This window comes from Leuresthes tenuis, unplaced genomic scaffold (genome assembly GCF_036924035.1).
Source record: "Leuresthes tenuis unplaced genomic scaffold, fLeuTen1.0.hap1 SCAF_10, whole genome shotgun sequence".
NCBI lineage: Eukaryota > Metazoa > Chordata > Actinopteri > Atheriniformes > Atherinopsidae > Leuresthes > Leuresthes tenuis.
Window position 1 is genome coordinate 10,349,515 of NW_027325364.1, and position 17,637 is coordinate 10,367,151.

Consider the following 17,637-nt stretch of genomic DNA (forward strand, 5'->3'; position numbering starts at 1 on the left):
TGTCTCCATGTGTCCTCCTGTGATGGACTGGTGACCTGTCCAGGGTTTACTTTGCCTCTTGCTCCAGCCCCTCCGCAACCCTGAGTTGGATTAAGCGGGTATAGAAAATAGATGTATAGAAAATGTTACCAACTTATGTTGATAATCTGACTTCTGAGTTAAGCAGGCCTGTGTTTGTGTCAGTGAGAAATTAAAACCTAACATTTTGTATATGTCAGAAGTGTAAGGCTCACATTTGGAGCACAAAGTACTGACATTCTGACTGTTTTTCTGACAGTTTTTATATATGGTATGGTATAAATCCACCCATCTTCAGTATAGAAGATGCAAGCTGCAAACACATTTCTGGAGTGACGTTTCATCATTCTTCAGAGTTTGTTTTTCAACTCGTCCTTGCTGCTTCTCATTTTTAGCCCTCCCCCCTTCTTTAGAACCTCTTTCAGCAATGTACATCAGATTGTTATAATGCTAGAATATTCCTCACCTGCTAAACTCCCACAGACTGGGAGTCACCTTGTCAGCAATTATTTTAGTATAACCACTGGCATCCATATATGTCCTCACACAACACATTTTGCACTCATGAAGCACCAATATCATGTCACTGCCCCTTCAATGCTTGACTGCCAAGGTTATGCATTAACTATGGCAGCCAGGCAACCGGTAACCCTGACCAGGTTCACTGCAAATGTGTTGAACCCCATCTGAACAGAGAAATAATCTTGGAATCTTTGTCAAAGAAAAAAATTCTCATGTTAATTTGTTAACATCTGATATGCTTGCCTGATTTTCAGAGCTAGTAGCACTGTCTGAATTGTCATTTTAGAGGGATGTTCCTCTATCCCTTTCTATTTGGTGAAGTTTCAGATTTTCATTTCCCTCTGGGAATTCTTTTACAGCCCCCTAGATAGACTTACAGGGAGCCACAGCCCATTGAATGAAGTTTTGGTGTTTACGTGCCGTTCTATAATGACCTTCATGTAATTAGGATAACTGGAAACCACACGGGCAATACGATTTGCCTTAAGAGCATACGTTTTCTAACTTGTGATATCAGTAACTGCGGGAGCAATGACTTTTGTTTCGAGGTAATAATAATTTTAGGAAGATTGTAGTAGCTCTCACTTCTGTTGTATACCCATCTTCCTTTTAGAACGTAACTTATGGGTATTTTTTTGGTTGGCTATGACTCAGTGAGCCTCATGATAAAATCACTTTTAACTTCCTTTCAAAGAAATACCGCCGGCCTCAGCAGCATTAGTCAAGCAGGTCTTTTCACTGCAACTGAGGTGGAGAGACAAGGAGGGGGAGGGAGAGAGGGGAGGGGGCTGTGTTAGGAGGAGAGGGGGTCACCTTTTGTGCAAATATATCAACCAAGTAGACTGCCACCAGCATCAGATTTCCGAGTGTACGGTTGTGTGTGAGCGTGTGTGAGACAGAGACGCACTCATTTTGTAGGAGAGAGGGAGCGAGCTCGTGAAATCTTTGGGCCATTGAAAGAGAAGAAAAACCTGCTGCTGTGTCACATTTCCACACTTTACAACCTAAAAACAAAGTGAATACTTTTCACAGAAAAAGTTTAAGAAGCGGCCATGGACGGGGAAACATTGGGACGCACGTCGCTCTGGTGCACCTTGCTCTTCTGGGCATTTCAAGGTGAGTCTCATTAATCCTTTCCGCTACATTTTTGTTATCTCATCCCTTCTAACTTTATTTTGCTCTTGACGCGGTGCTGCTATGATTTCCATGCATCGGGGCTGTGAATTTTCACTTTCCTCCTTCGCTGACTCCTGAGTTTCACGGCTCCTGTACCGCACACCACAAACCTGTCGCTGTCGCGGCTTTTTAAGTTCTAGCCTACTTAATCAAACACAACATACTTAGGTTCGTGTGTTAGATATTTGAAATTGAGGAACATATTCGGCTTTCCACATTTGACTGAAAAAAAAAAGCGACAGCAGGTGGAATATTGGATTTATCCTACAGACAACGTGTATCGAAAAGGATCATTCTTTCAGTGTGAAGTGGGGGGGATTTCTCCGCAGTATGCGTCCACTGGTGGGATAGTTTAAGCTGTAACGGTGACTTTTTATGCGGACAGTCTCAGTTCCGCACTTGACTGCACTTCTTAGCACGCAGGACTGCAGTAACCCACTTTCCGCTGGACACAGCCAATACAGAGAGGTAGAGCCAAAAATCACGATAGAGCCAGAGTTTAATAAAGAGAAATGAAGCTCCAGCTCCATAATTAAAAGCAATCTGTGTTTATGGACTTATAAAGTAGCGCGATACCCAAAAGAAAATCTTCCAGAACCCTCTAATCGCCCCAGTGAATCTCTTCCTGGGGAGTGAGAAATCTTAGAGGCTTCTATTGTGAAGCCCGTGCTGCTCGTCTTTTTCGTGCCGTTGAGTTTGGCTGCTGTGGTGCAGTTTCCAGCGCTTTGATGTCTGATCTGCGGGATTTATGCCTCCTGCGTTGGCAGTGCGCCTCACCATCAGCACCCCCTGGGTTCTGCCAAAAAGTCTGAGCCAATTTAAGTTCAGCTTGTTTTTGTACCTTTTATGATATTTGTGGGTGAAAAGTTTATCACAAGCTATCAAAAAAACATACGATTTTAGGAGTTTTGTGGCACTCTCATGTTTATCATTGACCCCGGGGCTTGAAGTTTACCTCCCGTGGTCCATTTGGATTTATCAAGCTGTCAGTGTGATTATGTATTTATTAGATGAAGTGTATTTGTATGAATTTGTTCAATGGTTGGTTCTAATATTAGCATGTGACTTTAATTAAAGTTATGTTGTTGGCAGTCTTTCTGTATTTCAGTATTTCTGATTGCGTCTCTCAAAATCAAGTTTGCCAGAATTCTTTGGAAGCAGTATGCGGTAATGGGTGGGGTTTGGGTGCTCCACTCCCCTCTTTCTCTGCACTTATTCCCTTCCTCTCTATACTACCTTCATCACAACATCTATCCAACCACTTGGTTGGTATCCCTTCTTTTTTAATCAAATTGCATCATAGATTTCCTTTGCATCAAAATCTGGCTAGAAGTTTGTCTTTTTTCCCTCATTTCTTGTTCCACCATTCCTTCATTTACTCAACATTCTGTGCAGTTTCATGCTCTGGGACAGTTGTTATGTTTTCATGATTTGTCTACCCTTTATGGAGCCTTTTAACAGGTAGCTCAAAATAGTGTCTTGTAATTGATGACTTCTTGTGCAGTGTATCATACATCCACAGCTGCAGTGCATTGATTTAGAGGCTTGGTTCCAGGTGCTGAGCCCTCTACCACTCCCCATCCCAACCCCCACCATTCCACGCCCTGGATATGTTGCTCTGAAGTGCCTCAAAGAAAAAAAAAGTTAGCTTATGTTCCCTTCTTTTCTAATCTTTTTATTTTTTGTCTTTCTCAAGCATAGTTTTGTCTAAGAATAGCAGCTCCCGATGGCTCTCAGTGGGATTGTGTCACACAGACCTACATTCTTAAAGTTACTGGTCACACACTTACAACTTCTAACTATGTCAGCATTGTGCACAGACGTGAACTAAATAGAGTCATTTGACACAGATCACCCAGATGTGTTGTCTGGGACTGTGCTGCCATAAAAAAGGCACGACCAGTAGTTTGTACAAGCAGCACACCATGACACATAACCCTGCTTCATTATGACAGCACCCACTGCTGGCCGTTGAAGAGTTGTCTCTTGTCATTTTAATATTTCCGTGGCTCATTATCAAAGCAAACCAGCATTGCCCAGCTTATTTTTTATATTTTAGTTGTACTTTAAAAAAAAAAAAAAAAACTATTTTGAGTTATTCAGCTCCATTTGGAAGGTGTAGAGGAGCATGCAATTGATTTTATCTACTGACTCTTGCTCTCCTCAGTGTAGACGTCACTGCTCTTTTCCTTGTAAATCAACAGTGGAAACAAGCTCAGAATATAATCCCGGAGTTCTTTTAACTTTGGTTTTTGGCTCATTTAGGGGATAAAGAGAACAAAGGGACATTAAAGTAAAGACACAAAAGGAGAGTCAGTTGGTCAGATGAGTGTGAGCTAAACTGTAGAGACTCGTGAGACAAGTGGAAAGAATCAGTTTGACAAGCATCAGCTGAGTTCAAGGTGTTAGCCTCTAACAAGTAGCATCGGCCTTTGTCTAACATTGCTTTAATTCTCACAGTCATTTCCTCACTTTTAATTTCTGCCTCCCCCCCAGTCAGTGTGGCATAAGAAGTGCACCCCCTGCAGCCATGTGTAATTATTATGGTATTAGGCCAGAAAAAGAGCCATTTAGCCATGAGGTGGTGAAATCCAGAGAAACTCTTTTACAGCTGTCCTGGGGCGCTTTTACTCTTAGTTCTGTGAAGCCACAAGCTCACATTCTTGAACATATGAATGCAAGAACATATGTAGGTATGGATAGATAGCATACATTTCTCAACAAGTCTGCAGTCACACAACCCCAAATGAACACTTAGATGGATACATAATGTGTACAATACTACATCCTGGTGTTATGCAACACTGGAAAACTCAGAATGCAGGAACATGTTTGTCCCCCTTGTCATTTACTTTTGTAGGGGAGTGGATTTTGAAATGAAGAGGCCGTAATTATCGTGTTTGTGAACATTTCTTATAGTGACTGGGTAAATCACTGAGTTGGAATAAGTGGCATTCCTCTGGACAAGTTGGTGCTTGTGTTTTTGTTTGTCATCACCTCAAATTCCATGGAAAAAGGAGTCTTCCAGTGTAAGTCTTCTCCTGAGCACAATTTGGTGCCAGTAATCCTTGAACAAACAAGCAACAACAATGTGCTTTTCATCTCGCCATTGAGAAGCAGTATTATAGGTGAAAAGCTAGAGTCTGTTTTTATCCAGGTTGTATTGTTGTGAATTTATTGAGTTTCACTCAGCTGAAAAAATACTGGGCACCAACTAAACAATCACTTAAGGGCACATTTAGGTTCACTTGTGCTCTTAAGTCCATGTAACATGCATGCTAATAATTAGTTTTTTGCTACGAATGACACATGGAACCATTGCAGCAGTGTGATGTTGGCTAGTAAGCTGTCATGGAGCCCTCATAAACAAGTGGGCATCAGCATAGGGTACACTATGTGCTCGTGGTTAATCCTGGTGAAGTCAGTTAGTAAGAATAATGTGGTTCAGTGCAGATGGAAAAGTTTATCCTCTATTTTCTTTTCTCGATCTCATACAGCCACAAGAGCTGCAGCCAAAGCTGTGATTACACACAAAGTGCCACAGGTTCTCCTACTTACACAAAAGATGTATTACTCCAGAATAGCTTTATCTATCTGCCCATCATCCTATATCTATTTCCTCCTCTGATTATTTTAATCCGTCTGCCTCTCTCTCTCCATCTGTCTGTACAGTTTTTTCCTTTATGAGGACAAATTAGCTTCACTCAATTTATTTCCAGTTGTTTCTGTGTGTGTTAGCTTGCTGTGATTTAACATGTTGCCTTTGCCTGTGTCAACCACTGTGTATTTATGCGCTGCTATCAGCTAATGACCACGCATAGCATCAGGAAGATAACCTGCTGAGTTTTAGTGGGAGAGGGCTGTTTGCTTTTACACCCCACCCCAGAGCCCTTTCACAATGAATTTATGGCCACTATTGTCCATGAAGCTCTATCTCTGCCACATTTTTTAATAAAAAGTAGTTTGATAGATATGAAAACGTAATGTGAGAAGCTGTTTTGGTGTGGTCTGTTTCTTTGGGACCTTGCTATTAGTGGGAGCTATAAGGAGGGAAGGAAGCAAGCAAGGAGGAAGAGGTGGACAAACAGTGAGTGGGATGAGAGATGATTAGAGTCGACCATTGTGCTGCTACTTTGTAGTCTTGTTGTACTTGTCTCTGGGGGGGATGTTGATGCTGATGTGTTATTTCAAATGTAGCCTTGAAAAGAGGCTCAATGTCTTTTTATGTGTGTCCTTGTGTCTACAACTGTGTATGCGATGGTAAATTGGGGTGGAGGTGGGGGATGCCGTTCTAGGTTGTACAAAATTGGAAATTCACAAAGCTTTTTCAGCAGACAAGGTTAAGTGCTGCCAGTCCATTTAGCAGGAGAGTGCTGCAGTAAGATGCGGGTAGGAACCTGTATGCCTCGGTGCTTTTGATGTAGGAATAAACAATGTAAGGCAGAATTTGCTTGAGCTCCTTTAACCATTTCATGCAGATATTTCTATCATGAAATGGAGAAGCAAAATAGGTGGCAGAAAATGATACTACAACTGTCATGCCCAGTTGCTTTGATCAATCATACAACACGTAATTGGGAATAAAATGTACAATAGTTATAATGGCAGTCACAGACTTTATGACTGCAGGGCTGTACAAAATTGAAAATTCACAAAGCCGTAAAGATCAGACAGGCGGATAGTGTCAGGATTGAGGAATACCAATTAAGAATGGGGAATGTCATGGAGGATCCTGGATCTGTAGCCAAGGAGATCATTTTCTTGGCAGCAGAGAAGAAATCCTAACCTCTGTGCCCCTCCAACCCTAAACCCACCATCTGACTGTTGGCTGGCAGAAGGTCCTCTGGGAGACCCACAAGCTGTTGCCTTTCAGACACCAACAGTTGCCGCCGCAGCAGTTGTTGAATACACCCCTCCAAAGAAGCCCCATCACCCCCTTTTCCTTTAGAAGAGAAAACACCTTGTGTCTTGCCACACCAATGGTTTAGACTTGTGTGAGAAAAAGAAAGAGGAAAACTGTTTGATTCATGGTGTAAATACAGCCCTAATTTACCTTATCGTTGCTAAATTATTTCCTTATTCATTTGAATTTTCATTAAATGCTTCTGCAGAACTGCCGTCTAAGATTGGTACACTTTCCCTACAACTGAAGTACAATTTTTATGACTGTGGACAGATATTATAACTCTGACCCAGTAAGTGTTGCTTCCTGAGGAGGTGTTTCAAAATCATGACAGCAGGGCCTCAAGGGATATTTTTCCTCTCTTATCTATATATCATAATGATAAGCAGGATATCAAGGTGACTTAAAGTTCACGAGGCTACAGTGTTCTGTATTTACATGTGTACACATGTATGTGTGCAAATTTACTCAAAATATACAAAAGGGGATTCAAAACCTAGACATTACTCTTTCTCCTCCCCACCCCCGACTTTAATCTAGTTAATGGTTAAACAGCGGTGTTAACCTCCATGTGAAGCTGGTCACTGTGTGACAATGAGATCGTATTACTTTAACTGGGCCGGGGGGACCTGGGAGACAGGTGCTGGAGCATTAATCCTCTTCACTTGGAAGGAAGAGGAGGAGGAGAGGAAAGGAGCATGTTGTAGTGTTTGTATGTCGGGTTCAGAGGTGATGTTTGCGTTACAGCACCTATGTATGAGTGTTTTAATGTGAGTGTGGGTTGTTTTTTGTAACTTCTTTTCTGTATATAAGAGGAAGGGGGACTCCCCGCGTCACATGAGAGCAAGTCGAGAGTATCATCAGTGAGCAGATGCAGTCTCAGTTTTCAGGGCTTCTGAGTTAGTCATTTAGCCTGAGGGCATAACTTACCTTTGTTTTTATGAAGGTTTTACCTGCTCGAGCCCCACTGAAGCTACAGCAATGGAATTTGAGTTTGCTTTGCTTCTCTTTGCTTGTGTGAACTTGACTTTCACAGAAATGAGTAGAGGGGTTAAGTTTGTTAATGTTCTCCTAAAGTCACATCCTGTTTTTATCTTTACTGTGAGTCTCTCTTTTTTTTTCTGTCAGGCTTTCCTGTGTAATGTGCCACTTTATATCCGCAAATGTAAATTATTACTTATATCCCTCAGCACTTTCATATCATGTTTGAAAATAATTAAATAATTGTGTTAGTGAGACAAAAAGAGGACTTTTAAAGTACATGTTATTTTGACTGAAGTCATACTAAATCAAATTTTACAAGTCAGACCAACATACCCAGAAAATGTTGTTGGAGTTAGATATCTCCTGCAGGTATATCTACATTCAACTGGACTCAATGCTATGGTAGAAGACTTGTATTCATTGGCACTTCAGAAGCTACATTAACTTCCTGTTGATTACACCACTTGTGTCCATATTCCTGTAATACATAGAGATTCATGTTTTGTTATATAATTTTGTATTAAATTTAGCTGAAAAAAAGTGTCCCCTTGCTCTGGGCCCATATGAATGCTTAATTAAAAATCAATAGCATTCAATTGGGTTATGTTTCCATCAAACTAAATGATTCCCAATTATAAATCTGTGCAATCTGCAGAACAACAAATGTGATGGATAGTTATTGTATGGATAATGTTAAAATTACAGTGTGCCTTACTGAATTAGACTCTTGTTATTAGGGGCTAAAGTAATTATAACCGCAGTGTCTGGCTTGAGAGCATCTTGCAGTCTACCCCAGCAAGCATGTTGCTGCATTAAGACTGAATTTACAGAGCAAGTATTCTTACTGAATGATTTTCAATTACAAGCCAGCTGAATGTATCTTCTAGTGCTTTGTAAATGATGAGAAAGGTATTTGGTCTTTCCTGGCTGCCTTATGGAGTCCTGAGAGAGGCAGCGGGCAGCCCAGAGGACCCCCTTTGATCCAGTTCCGCACTCACATCAGCCACACACACACACACAGACAGACTTTGAGATTTGTCTCTGCAGAGAATGATGAAAGATGCACCAACTCTTCATGTCAATTAGCAATCCCGGCGTGTGCGCTGCATATTGTGTGTATGCGTGGGCCTGTGCAGTGAAAGCAGTGTATGAGGGTGGGGTTGGTTAATGGCAGGGGCAGAAAGGACACATGTTCAATAATAAGGCCTGACAAAGGGGCATAGACAGAGGGGGGGTTTGTTTGAGGACAAAGCATTCATTATGTCAGTGCTTTTCATTATCTTTCACTTTTAGTTATGGATTGCGAATCAATACCATCATATAGATTAAGATATTTTTCCATGTCACTTATATGATCAGTCACTTTCACAATAATACATTTGAATGCTAATTCTGCAAATTACACATATTAAGTAAAAGAAACAATTACATGTCTTACCTTAAAAAGTTAATTTGGACGAGTCGTAACTGACTGTGTAATCAGGTAATCTGCATGTCTGTCATATGTTTGTCGATAAAATATCAAAATACTGGAAAAACGGTTGACATTTAGAGATATCCTTTTTCTGATCAAGTATTTTAATCAGCCAAATGCTGAGTTAGTGAAACAAACAGTGACAAAGATCTTCAAATTCTAGCAAATATGATCAAGAAGTTAGGAAGTCCAAATTAATCATAGCTTTAGTTTTAGACTGGAAAATTCAGAGGAGGACAAGTCTCTAACTAGCAATATTATGTAAAACATCCATGGATTAGAACCTTCCATCATCCCCTCATTCAAAAGTAACTCAGGTTGTGCGAACGTCAGTAAGAATGTTGTTAAAAGTGGACATCATGTTGCAGGAGCACATGTGAAGATGTTGGGAACGAAGTAATTAAAACGTTGTAATGGTACCATTTCTGAGACTTTAACGTTAAATGGCATTGCTTTGCACAGGAGAGCAATAGTGCAATATCACATCTGTCACAAAGCATAAAGCAGAACATTTAGGCTTTATAGCAATGTATCCTGTGCTTTGTGGAATTAAAACCTTTCTCTGTGTGAAAGAAAATCATCCTTGACTGGTGTGTATATGTATTTTTAATTCCATTTTTCATCATTAGAAGTTATATGTTAGGGTCAGTGTATTCAGCCCAACCGTATTTATTACAAATCTTAAAGCTCCTCACTTTCAGCAGAATGTTGTATCCCTGGGACTACTTACAGCAGAGCCTTTTTATGTATTTTTCAGTAAGGTCTTTCTTTCTCTGCACCTGAACAATGCTACATTGTAAAGACATTCCTGCGGGCTGTTGGAATGCCAGTATTAAAACTGGGCTGATTACACACATAGCAGACACAGAAACAGGGGGAGAGGCAAGGAAAGTAAGGAGAGAGGAGGTGTAGAAAGAAGGGAGTAGAGGAAGACAGTACGATGAGGTGCAGTAAAAGGGAGAGCTTGATGAAAGGTGGTACTTCTTGATGTGTAAACTGTGTGTGTGTGAATGTGCACATATGGGTGAATACCTGAACGCATGTATGAATGTGTGTGTGTGTGCACATTTACATACCTGCAGGTGTGGGGTTATGCGAGTGTGTCTCTGGAATGTATACCACATTAACCGAACTAACACTTCAGTATGTGTGCGGCAAAAGGGAGAGTTAGCTCTGAGTGTGGGACCAGACTCTGCAGTGTGTGTGGTCACTTGTCACTTTGGGCAGTCAAGGCTATTCGGAGCATGTGAACATTACTGCAATCCCAACATAATCTGGAATCCAGACTTAACAGAAGTTATAAAAATAAGTGTGTGTGTCCAATCCCACTTCAAGGGAGTACCAGCTGGTGAAGGGACACCAGTGGGTTTGCAGTTAAACCACAAATATGCTGACAGGACCTCACAAGGCTAGAACAACCTCATTTTTCCATTTTTATTAAATATTGTCAGTCTTCCATTCTTACAGACTTGTCTTTCTTTCTTTTTTATTTATTTATTATTTAGTCTTTAGTATTCCCCCTCCTTAATCCCTCTCTCTTAATGATTCAGGGTCTTTACATTAAAATGATGTCTCCAAGCTGATATTTTTGAGGAAAGGAATTTGGATATGAAGCTTTTATTTCCAACTGAAAATGCTGCACCAACTCCTTTAGCTGTTCGCTACTGTGCCTGTTAACATTAGGCCATACTGTGCTACCACAGTTGTCGCTCTTTGCTCACCAGCTGGCGATACATTATCCAGCCTGCTGGAGTTACAGCCTGTTCGCCTTGGCATGGAAGTTGGCAAGGTAAAGCTGGCGAAAAAAAAAGAAAATCTACCATACACTGCCTCCACCCTTTTCTGGAGCCCCTCACCCACGAACACACCCACGTCGCCCTACCAGTTTGTGTGTGTATGAGTGTCTGTTTGGCTCGGGTTTTTGGGCAGTTGGTGTAACGGTTCAGGAGAGCACCAAAGCCCAGCCGACCGACGTCATAACAAGGCAAAGAAAGTCAGAACTTAGTACACAGCCATAACCCTGAGCTAACGCTAACTCTTGACTCATATTTAGTGAGGGATGCTTGATGCTAGGAGCAGTTGGAGGAGGTGTGTGCTTTATGGTTGCACTGGTACCAGCCAAACAATGGCATACTTGTTCTCCTGTGGCTACACACTTGTTCTCTCGTCCCTCACTTTTGTTGTATCCAAGTAGCAGAACAGGACCTCCAGTCCTTCAGCAAACAGTTACTCCTTCTTTCTTTCTTTTATCTCTTTTCCTGTCTCTCATAGCATGATTAGCTTATTTTGTAGGACGATGGTGGCATCTACTGAAAAGGAGAGACAGCTGGACCATCAAAGACTCAGGATCGTACTGCATGTGTCTGCTTCCATCACTGTCTGGATCTCTTACTTTCTCTCTTGATTTCTTTCTTTAACTCTATTGTCACTCATTCTTTTTCCTTCCTGATTTGTCTCTTTCACATTAATCTGGTTCTTCTTCTGTCTTGGTTTCTCCCATCACTACTGCTATTACTACGATTTCGTTCTTTCTTCTGTTTCTTTATTCAAGCCTCCCTGTTTCCCCACTTGATGATGTGGTCAGAGCCCCCCGCAGTGGATTATCGGTTAGTTGCCTCACAGAGGGGAACTAAAGCTTCCAGTAAAAACATGAGACAATATCCAAATGATTGGCTGTGGACCCTGGAAATAAGCCACCATATCAGGCTGAGCCAAGCTTGGTCCACAGCTCTGCCCAGAAAACATATTAGCCAGTAAAACTTATGTACACTGTGGTGCTTCTGTTTATGTGCAGTAGTTGATTTTGGATTCAGTACAATGAAAAATGGAATAAATCATCAGATAAATAGAGACTGTTATCAGCTGTTTTAACATGTGGATGGGAAAAGCAGTTTGAGTTGCAGAAATCATGTCATATAAAACTACTCACTGAGCTGTTTAGACCCGCTGCTCAAAATGACTTTCTCATTGGTTGGTGGAGGCATGTGCAGCCGTCAGTGGGTTCAGAGATTCTGATCTTCCCTTTATTTGTACTCTAAAAAATAACTAGAATTAGGACAAACCTTGGTCACATTGGAATCTATTCCTTGCCATAGTCCTAAAGATTGTGCAAAAACAATGATAGTAATGATATTATGGCGACAACTAGTGTTAATTTTCATACTGATTAAGCTGTCATTCGGCTTCTTAATTAGTCATTGCATAGTGAAAGATGATTGCTACAACTCAATTTCCCAGAGCCTTTGTTGATGTATTCTTATCATGTGTTTTATGTTTTATTTTGCCAACAGTTAAAAAAAAACATCATTATCAACTTTCGATCAGTGGGGCTCTTATCAGATAAATACTTATAATAATAAATGTATTGATTTAAATACTACTGGCTGTGACTTCTGACAGAAGAGGGTGGTGAGTGTTTACTGTAATGCTGCTTTAATCTTGGAACATTGGAATCGATCTATTGAGCCTTTCAAGACCAACTGTGTTCACCTGTGCATGGCTGAAACTTCAGCTAAAGTGTTACCTCTAAGCATCTTCCTGCCATCTCCACCTCTGGTTCACAGCTCATTACAGAGATGCATGGTTGGCTTCTCTGCCCTGCAGCTACATCTCTGCTCAGAGTTGAAGTCATGGAAAATTTTGGAGCTCTGCTCATGACAGACAGCTTCCACATCTCCTGTCCCTCAACTTGCCTCACTTATTTTTCTTGGATTGCTCAGGTCACTCTTTGTCAGTACTTCTTACCTCTTCTAGGTTTTGACAGATCCCTCCTCATTCCTGTTCTTTCTCTCGCTACACCCCTTCATATCAGATACCTTTAGGGACAAGCTTTTGCTCGCCTGTGCAAACCTCTCGCTTCCTTACCTTCCCCACCATAAATTTGCTCCAGGGCACCCAACCCAACTGCAGAATGTGTTTAATTCGAACCTAAACTTTACACAAGCACACCGTTCTCAAAGTACATTTTGTGACATACAGACTTGCGTGAAGCACTCAACATTTGCAACTTGAAATGTGAATAGAATACCTTACTCATAATCTAAGCAACAGCATTACAGTGTCTCTTATTAACAGGCCTGTGATTTTGAACTATGACTATGATATGAACTATGATGCTGATGGGAGGTCCAGCAATGCAGCACCACCTCCTTTGAGTTAATTTAATTGAAGCAAGCTCACTAGCGTCGTGTCTGCTTTTATTTCTGTCCCATTTCCTCTCTCCCCACCCCCACCCCCCCTACCCTCACTCACGTAATGAATAGCAAGGCCTGGCAGCTATGAATATCGTCATAAAACCACGGATGTATGGTAATATACAGGATGCATTTCATTTGACCTCTTTCTCTTTATTCTGTTCCTCTGTATCTGCTTTCCTTAAATAGAATTTGCCCCTCACTCTCAAATATAGCAAAGACATGTTAAGAATGCCAGTTTGCAGTTTTATCTCTTTCCATCTTTATCTTTCTCACAGAGCTCTCCAGGCAGCTACCCTCTGTTTAACCCCCTCCTCTCTATTTACCTCCACACCATTTCTCTCCTCTTCCTCCCTCCCTAAACCACCCACTCATACTATATTCCCGTCCTCTCCCTCCTTCCACCTTCAAATGTTTGAATTTTTCACTATTATTACCAGATTCTTGGAGATGGAGGAGGTGGAAGAAATGGTGCCAGGAAAGTAGAGGTTCAGATAGTTAAGCTTCATCACCTCTAAAAACTCTCAGAAGCCTCCTCCTACTACTACTGTAGATTTACGCACACACTTACTTTCATCCTTGGCTCCCCACTATAAGATATTTTATTTCCTCCATTCTCTTAAACAAACAGCTCTTACAACGCCTACCTGAACCATCTGCTTCTGTAAATACCCACAGCAAGACTTAACCATAAGGTCAGATAGCAGAAGTTGGACTAACCCACATTCAGTTGTTAGATTCTTGTGTTCACAGGCCTGCTCACAAGCATCCATTATAGTCAAATATCTGAATTCACATATTGCTTGAATGAAAATGGAAAAAAAAAATATAAAAATGCAAAGGTCAAACACTGAAACTAAGTATTCAATGACAACCGTTGTTCTTTCTACTTTTTGGAGCAAATCGCCCTCCCACACCCTCTGCCTTTGTGGTGTGCAGGAGCCACAATTACAGTAGTACAAGGACACCCTGACATGCTGTTTTCACATGCTTCATTTTTCTTTTGATCTTGGTGTGCTGGCAGTTGCCTTTGCATCTTCATGCCAGTTTTGTCACTTTTTCCTCCCTTCTCTCCAATCAGTCTCTTTCTTCCGTTTAATCTGTATTTGTCAGATTCCATCTTCATGTAATCATGTGTTTGTCTGTCTTCATAAATGTCTGTTTTGATATGGTGTCTTGATTGGACATGGTTTGCATAACAATAGAAGCATAGAGTTTGTTTTGTGAAATTGCTTCAAGGAGATATATTTGTCTCCAACTGGTAACTGCTTAGACAAAGGGAATCTGTCTTTTTTTTATTTTGGTCTTTTTGGTATTCTTTCGATTTATTTTCCCTTGTCATGGTATAAATATAGAAAGGCAGAATATCCTGACACTTTAAATGATGATAATGGATTTTACTTTATTGCTTAGTTGACTATCAAGGCGTGTTTACTGTCTGATTTAATGAATTAATATGTCAAAGAAAACACAGCCATCACAAAAAGTTTGAATCTTTTCCAAACTGGTCTTTTCTTTAGATAAAAAGGCTGATTATGGACAGGCCATGTCTGTTCAACATGCCTCATCAAACAGGCATGGGCTTGATTTTCTCTGGGCAATAAAAGAGAAAGGTGTCAGTAACCTTTATTGACAAGATGTCAGAGGGAAACACTGACATTTTAGAAGTCTGTATTTATTTAGTTTAAAGCAGGGTGAATTATCTTCTGTGTATGTGTGTGCGCAAAAATAAGCATAACCCAAGGGGTCATGAGCCAATCTGTGCTTAGATCTCATGGGAGATCAAGAACACCACACGTTAGGATATGGCCTTCGGTTTGACCACTTGAAAGGGTAAAAAAGACTTGATGATCATTTTTTTCCCTTTTCCTGAAAAGCAGGGCATGGGCACTTTGTTAGCACAGGAAGTTGGCACATACTGGGTCATATCTGCTGTTGCGTCCTCTGGGTCATAGAAAATAATTGCAGGTGTGAGGTAATTCAAAGGCTTTGTAGGGGGCAGGATGGGCTGAGACATTTTTCCAATCATATTACTCTGTCTAACCTTTTCCCCCTCTCACCCTTTCCCCCCTCGTCCTTCCAAGACTTGTCTTTGTCTCTTTTCTCTATCCGTGACGACACCCCACCGTTTCCGTCTGTTTTTCTTTGACACTGCTGTCTCTTCAAGCGACCCCTGCAGCCCTCACCTGCACACACACCCCCCTTCTAATTCCATTCATCTTCCTCAACCCCACAATTGTCTCTATCTTCCTCTCTCCTGGAACTGCAGGTCTGTGCAGGTTGATGCGTGCGTTGTTTTGTCTCTCTCAGATTTCACACATTCCAGATATAATCAACAGACTTAGCTTAGCTGATAGCTATCTTGACAGGGCGGTCAGTCACTTGACAGAATGATAGATGTCGGCCTATGAATCAGGCCTGATGCCCACAGACGATGAAAGGCCTGAGCCAGACGTGGCCTCGTCATGTTAGGCAGTTATGTGCTTATCTTTTCAGGCAACCCTGCACGCCTGTCAGATATATTATCAGTAATGCTTGCAGACTCACCAGACAAGAGTCTCTGAAATCAGTTAAAATGAAAATTACTGTTGAATATTTAAAATGTTAGCTTCATTTCCCTAATTATTTCGTCTGTTGTCTTCAATTTCTTTTCTAATCACATCATCACTAAGCTATGAATAATGATTAAATGAAGCATTAATGAATGTTAAAGATGTTCTGGGTAACAGATTGGAATTTTATGAGGACTGGAATAATGTACCTTCTGAAAGCCTCCGGTGAGGAGCGTTGACGTGTAAATGGTTGGGACATTGTTGGTGTCTTAGTTAAGAAAAGTGTTAAATTTATGAGAAGGGCCTTCATAGAAAAACAGTGCATGGAACTGAAATGATTCATGGTTGACATTTCCTCCTGTTTAACTCTGTCATTGTCACATTCAAGCTCTGTCTTTACAACCTTCACTTTATCAGGTAACCGGTGGACAGTGTTCTCGTTGCCTATTTATTTTTGTGTCTGTGCGTGCCTCAGTGTATGTATCCACCTCTAATCCAGCCCTGGGTAGCTGCTGTCCCCCGCAGGCTCAGTGTCAGCAGCTTGACTTTGATGTCAAGCCACAATTTATTCGACTGTCTCTGTGGACTCCCATGTTGTCCACATAATGTCTGGCAATCAATAATAATGTGACCTACCTAGCTATACCCTGCCAACCTACTGCTTTAGTTATTCACCCCCTGGCTTGCAATATTCCAATCTCTGACCTGCCCCTGCCCCTAAACCCCTCCACCCGCCTTCCTATTTCTCAGTCCTATCCACTTTTACCAATAATGTCTGCCTAGCTATAACAATAACCTCCATGTCTGTTACCACGGTAACATATACCCCCCTAAAGCAAGAGCACAACTGCTTTTTTAGAATAACATTATTTTTTTTAAATTCCATATCAAGACAGGCGAGATTAAGACGCATACAGGGAGGCGGGTAAGAAAGAAAAATTAAATAAGAGGATGGGTCAGCTATATGCTCATAAATATGTTTTGGTCCTATGCCCCACTTTTAACTCCCTTCTATGTTTTTGTTGAGGTAGTAGAGAATGGGAGAAGACAGGTGTGCCATTATAGTGCACATTATCCAGGAATGCTGGAAGGTCAACACAGATGGGAGTTGCCTTGGTCAGATGGACATTAATTTGTGATTGCCAGCTCATACTCCTTTGAGTTTGCTTTAAAATATGTGTACATAATGCGTGAGCCGCATGCCATTTACACTATGTGTTCTTGCCCCTACCATATGTTGAGTGAAATTTGAAATATGCTCACTGTGTGTGTGTGTATCTGCAGCTTTCTTTTGTGTCTTTGCCTTCCCCATGTAGTCACCCTGGTGCTATCTCCTCGTCTCCTGCTTATCTGCTTGCCTGTCTTGAAGTGTTTGTGCAGAAATAGAAACTACTTGGTGGGAATGCATTCTTTTTTATTCCCTTGCGTAAAATATGTACTGCATATGCAACAGAATGCCACGTGCAACGACAGATAATGCATTGTAATGTGAACGATGATGTAGGATGCTTTTAACTGTAAATTCTAAGGGCACTTTATCACACTAATGAGTTATCTGCAGAAGAATGCTGTTGGCATCAATTTGAGACAAACAAAAATGTTTGAAAGCACAGCCTGCATACAAATGAGAGTGCAGCTACTGTGTATATATCTCTAACTGTGGTGTCTGTGTGCATATTTTCCTCCCTACAGCATCTCTGAATGTGCTGGTTGTTAGCTGGTCTTTCCAGTCCTCAGCATCTCAGCCAGTCTTACCAGCCAGTCAACGAGCCATGTGGTGCCTCTCCACTCTAATTAAACTCTCCGTGGTTCCAT

At 41.2% G+C, this 17,637-nt stretch overlaps 1 protein-coding gene across 4 annotated transcripts in view; it reads left to right on the forward strand.

Annotated features, from left to right (window-relative positions):
* The window catches only part of bcam (basal cell adhesion molecule (Lutheran blood group)), an 85,698-nt gene that overhangs the window by 36,768 nt on the left and 31,293 nt on the right, over positions 1-17,637 (forward strand). For 3 of the 4 annotated variants that reach the window (XM_072393916.1, XM_072393918.1, XM_072393919.1), the window contains exon 1: positions 1,396-1,656. In XM_072393916.1, the coding sequence (XP_072250017.1) occupies positions 1,593-1,656 (64 nt within the window). In that variant the 5' untranslated portion in view covers positions 1,396-1,592. Of the gene's footprint in view, positions 1-1,395; positions 1,657-17,637 lie in introns of those variants that run through there. The other variant, XM_072393917.1, reaches the window with a different exon arrangement.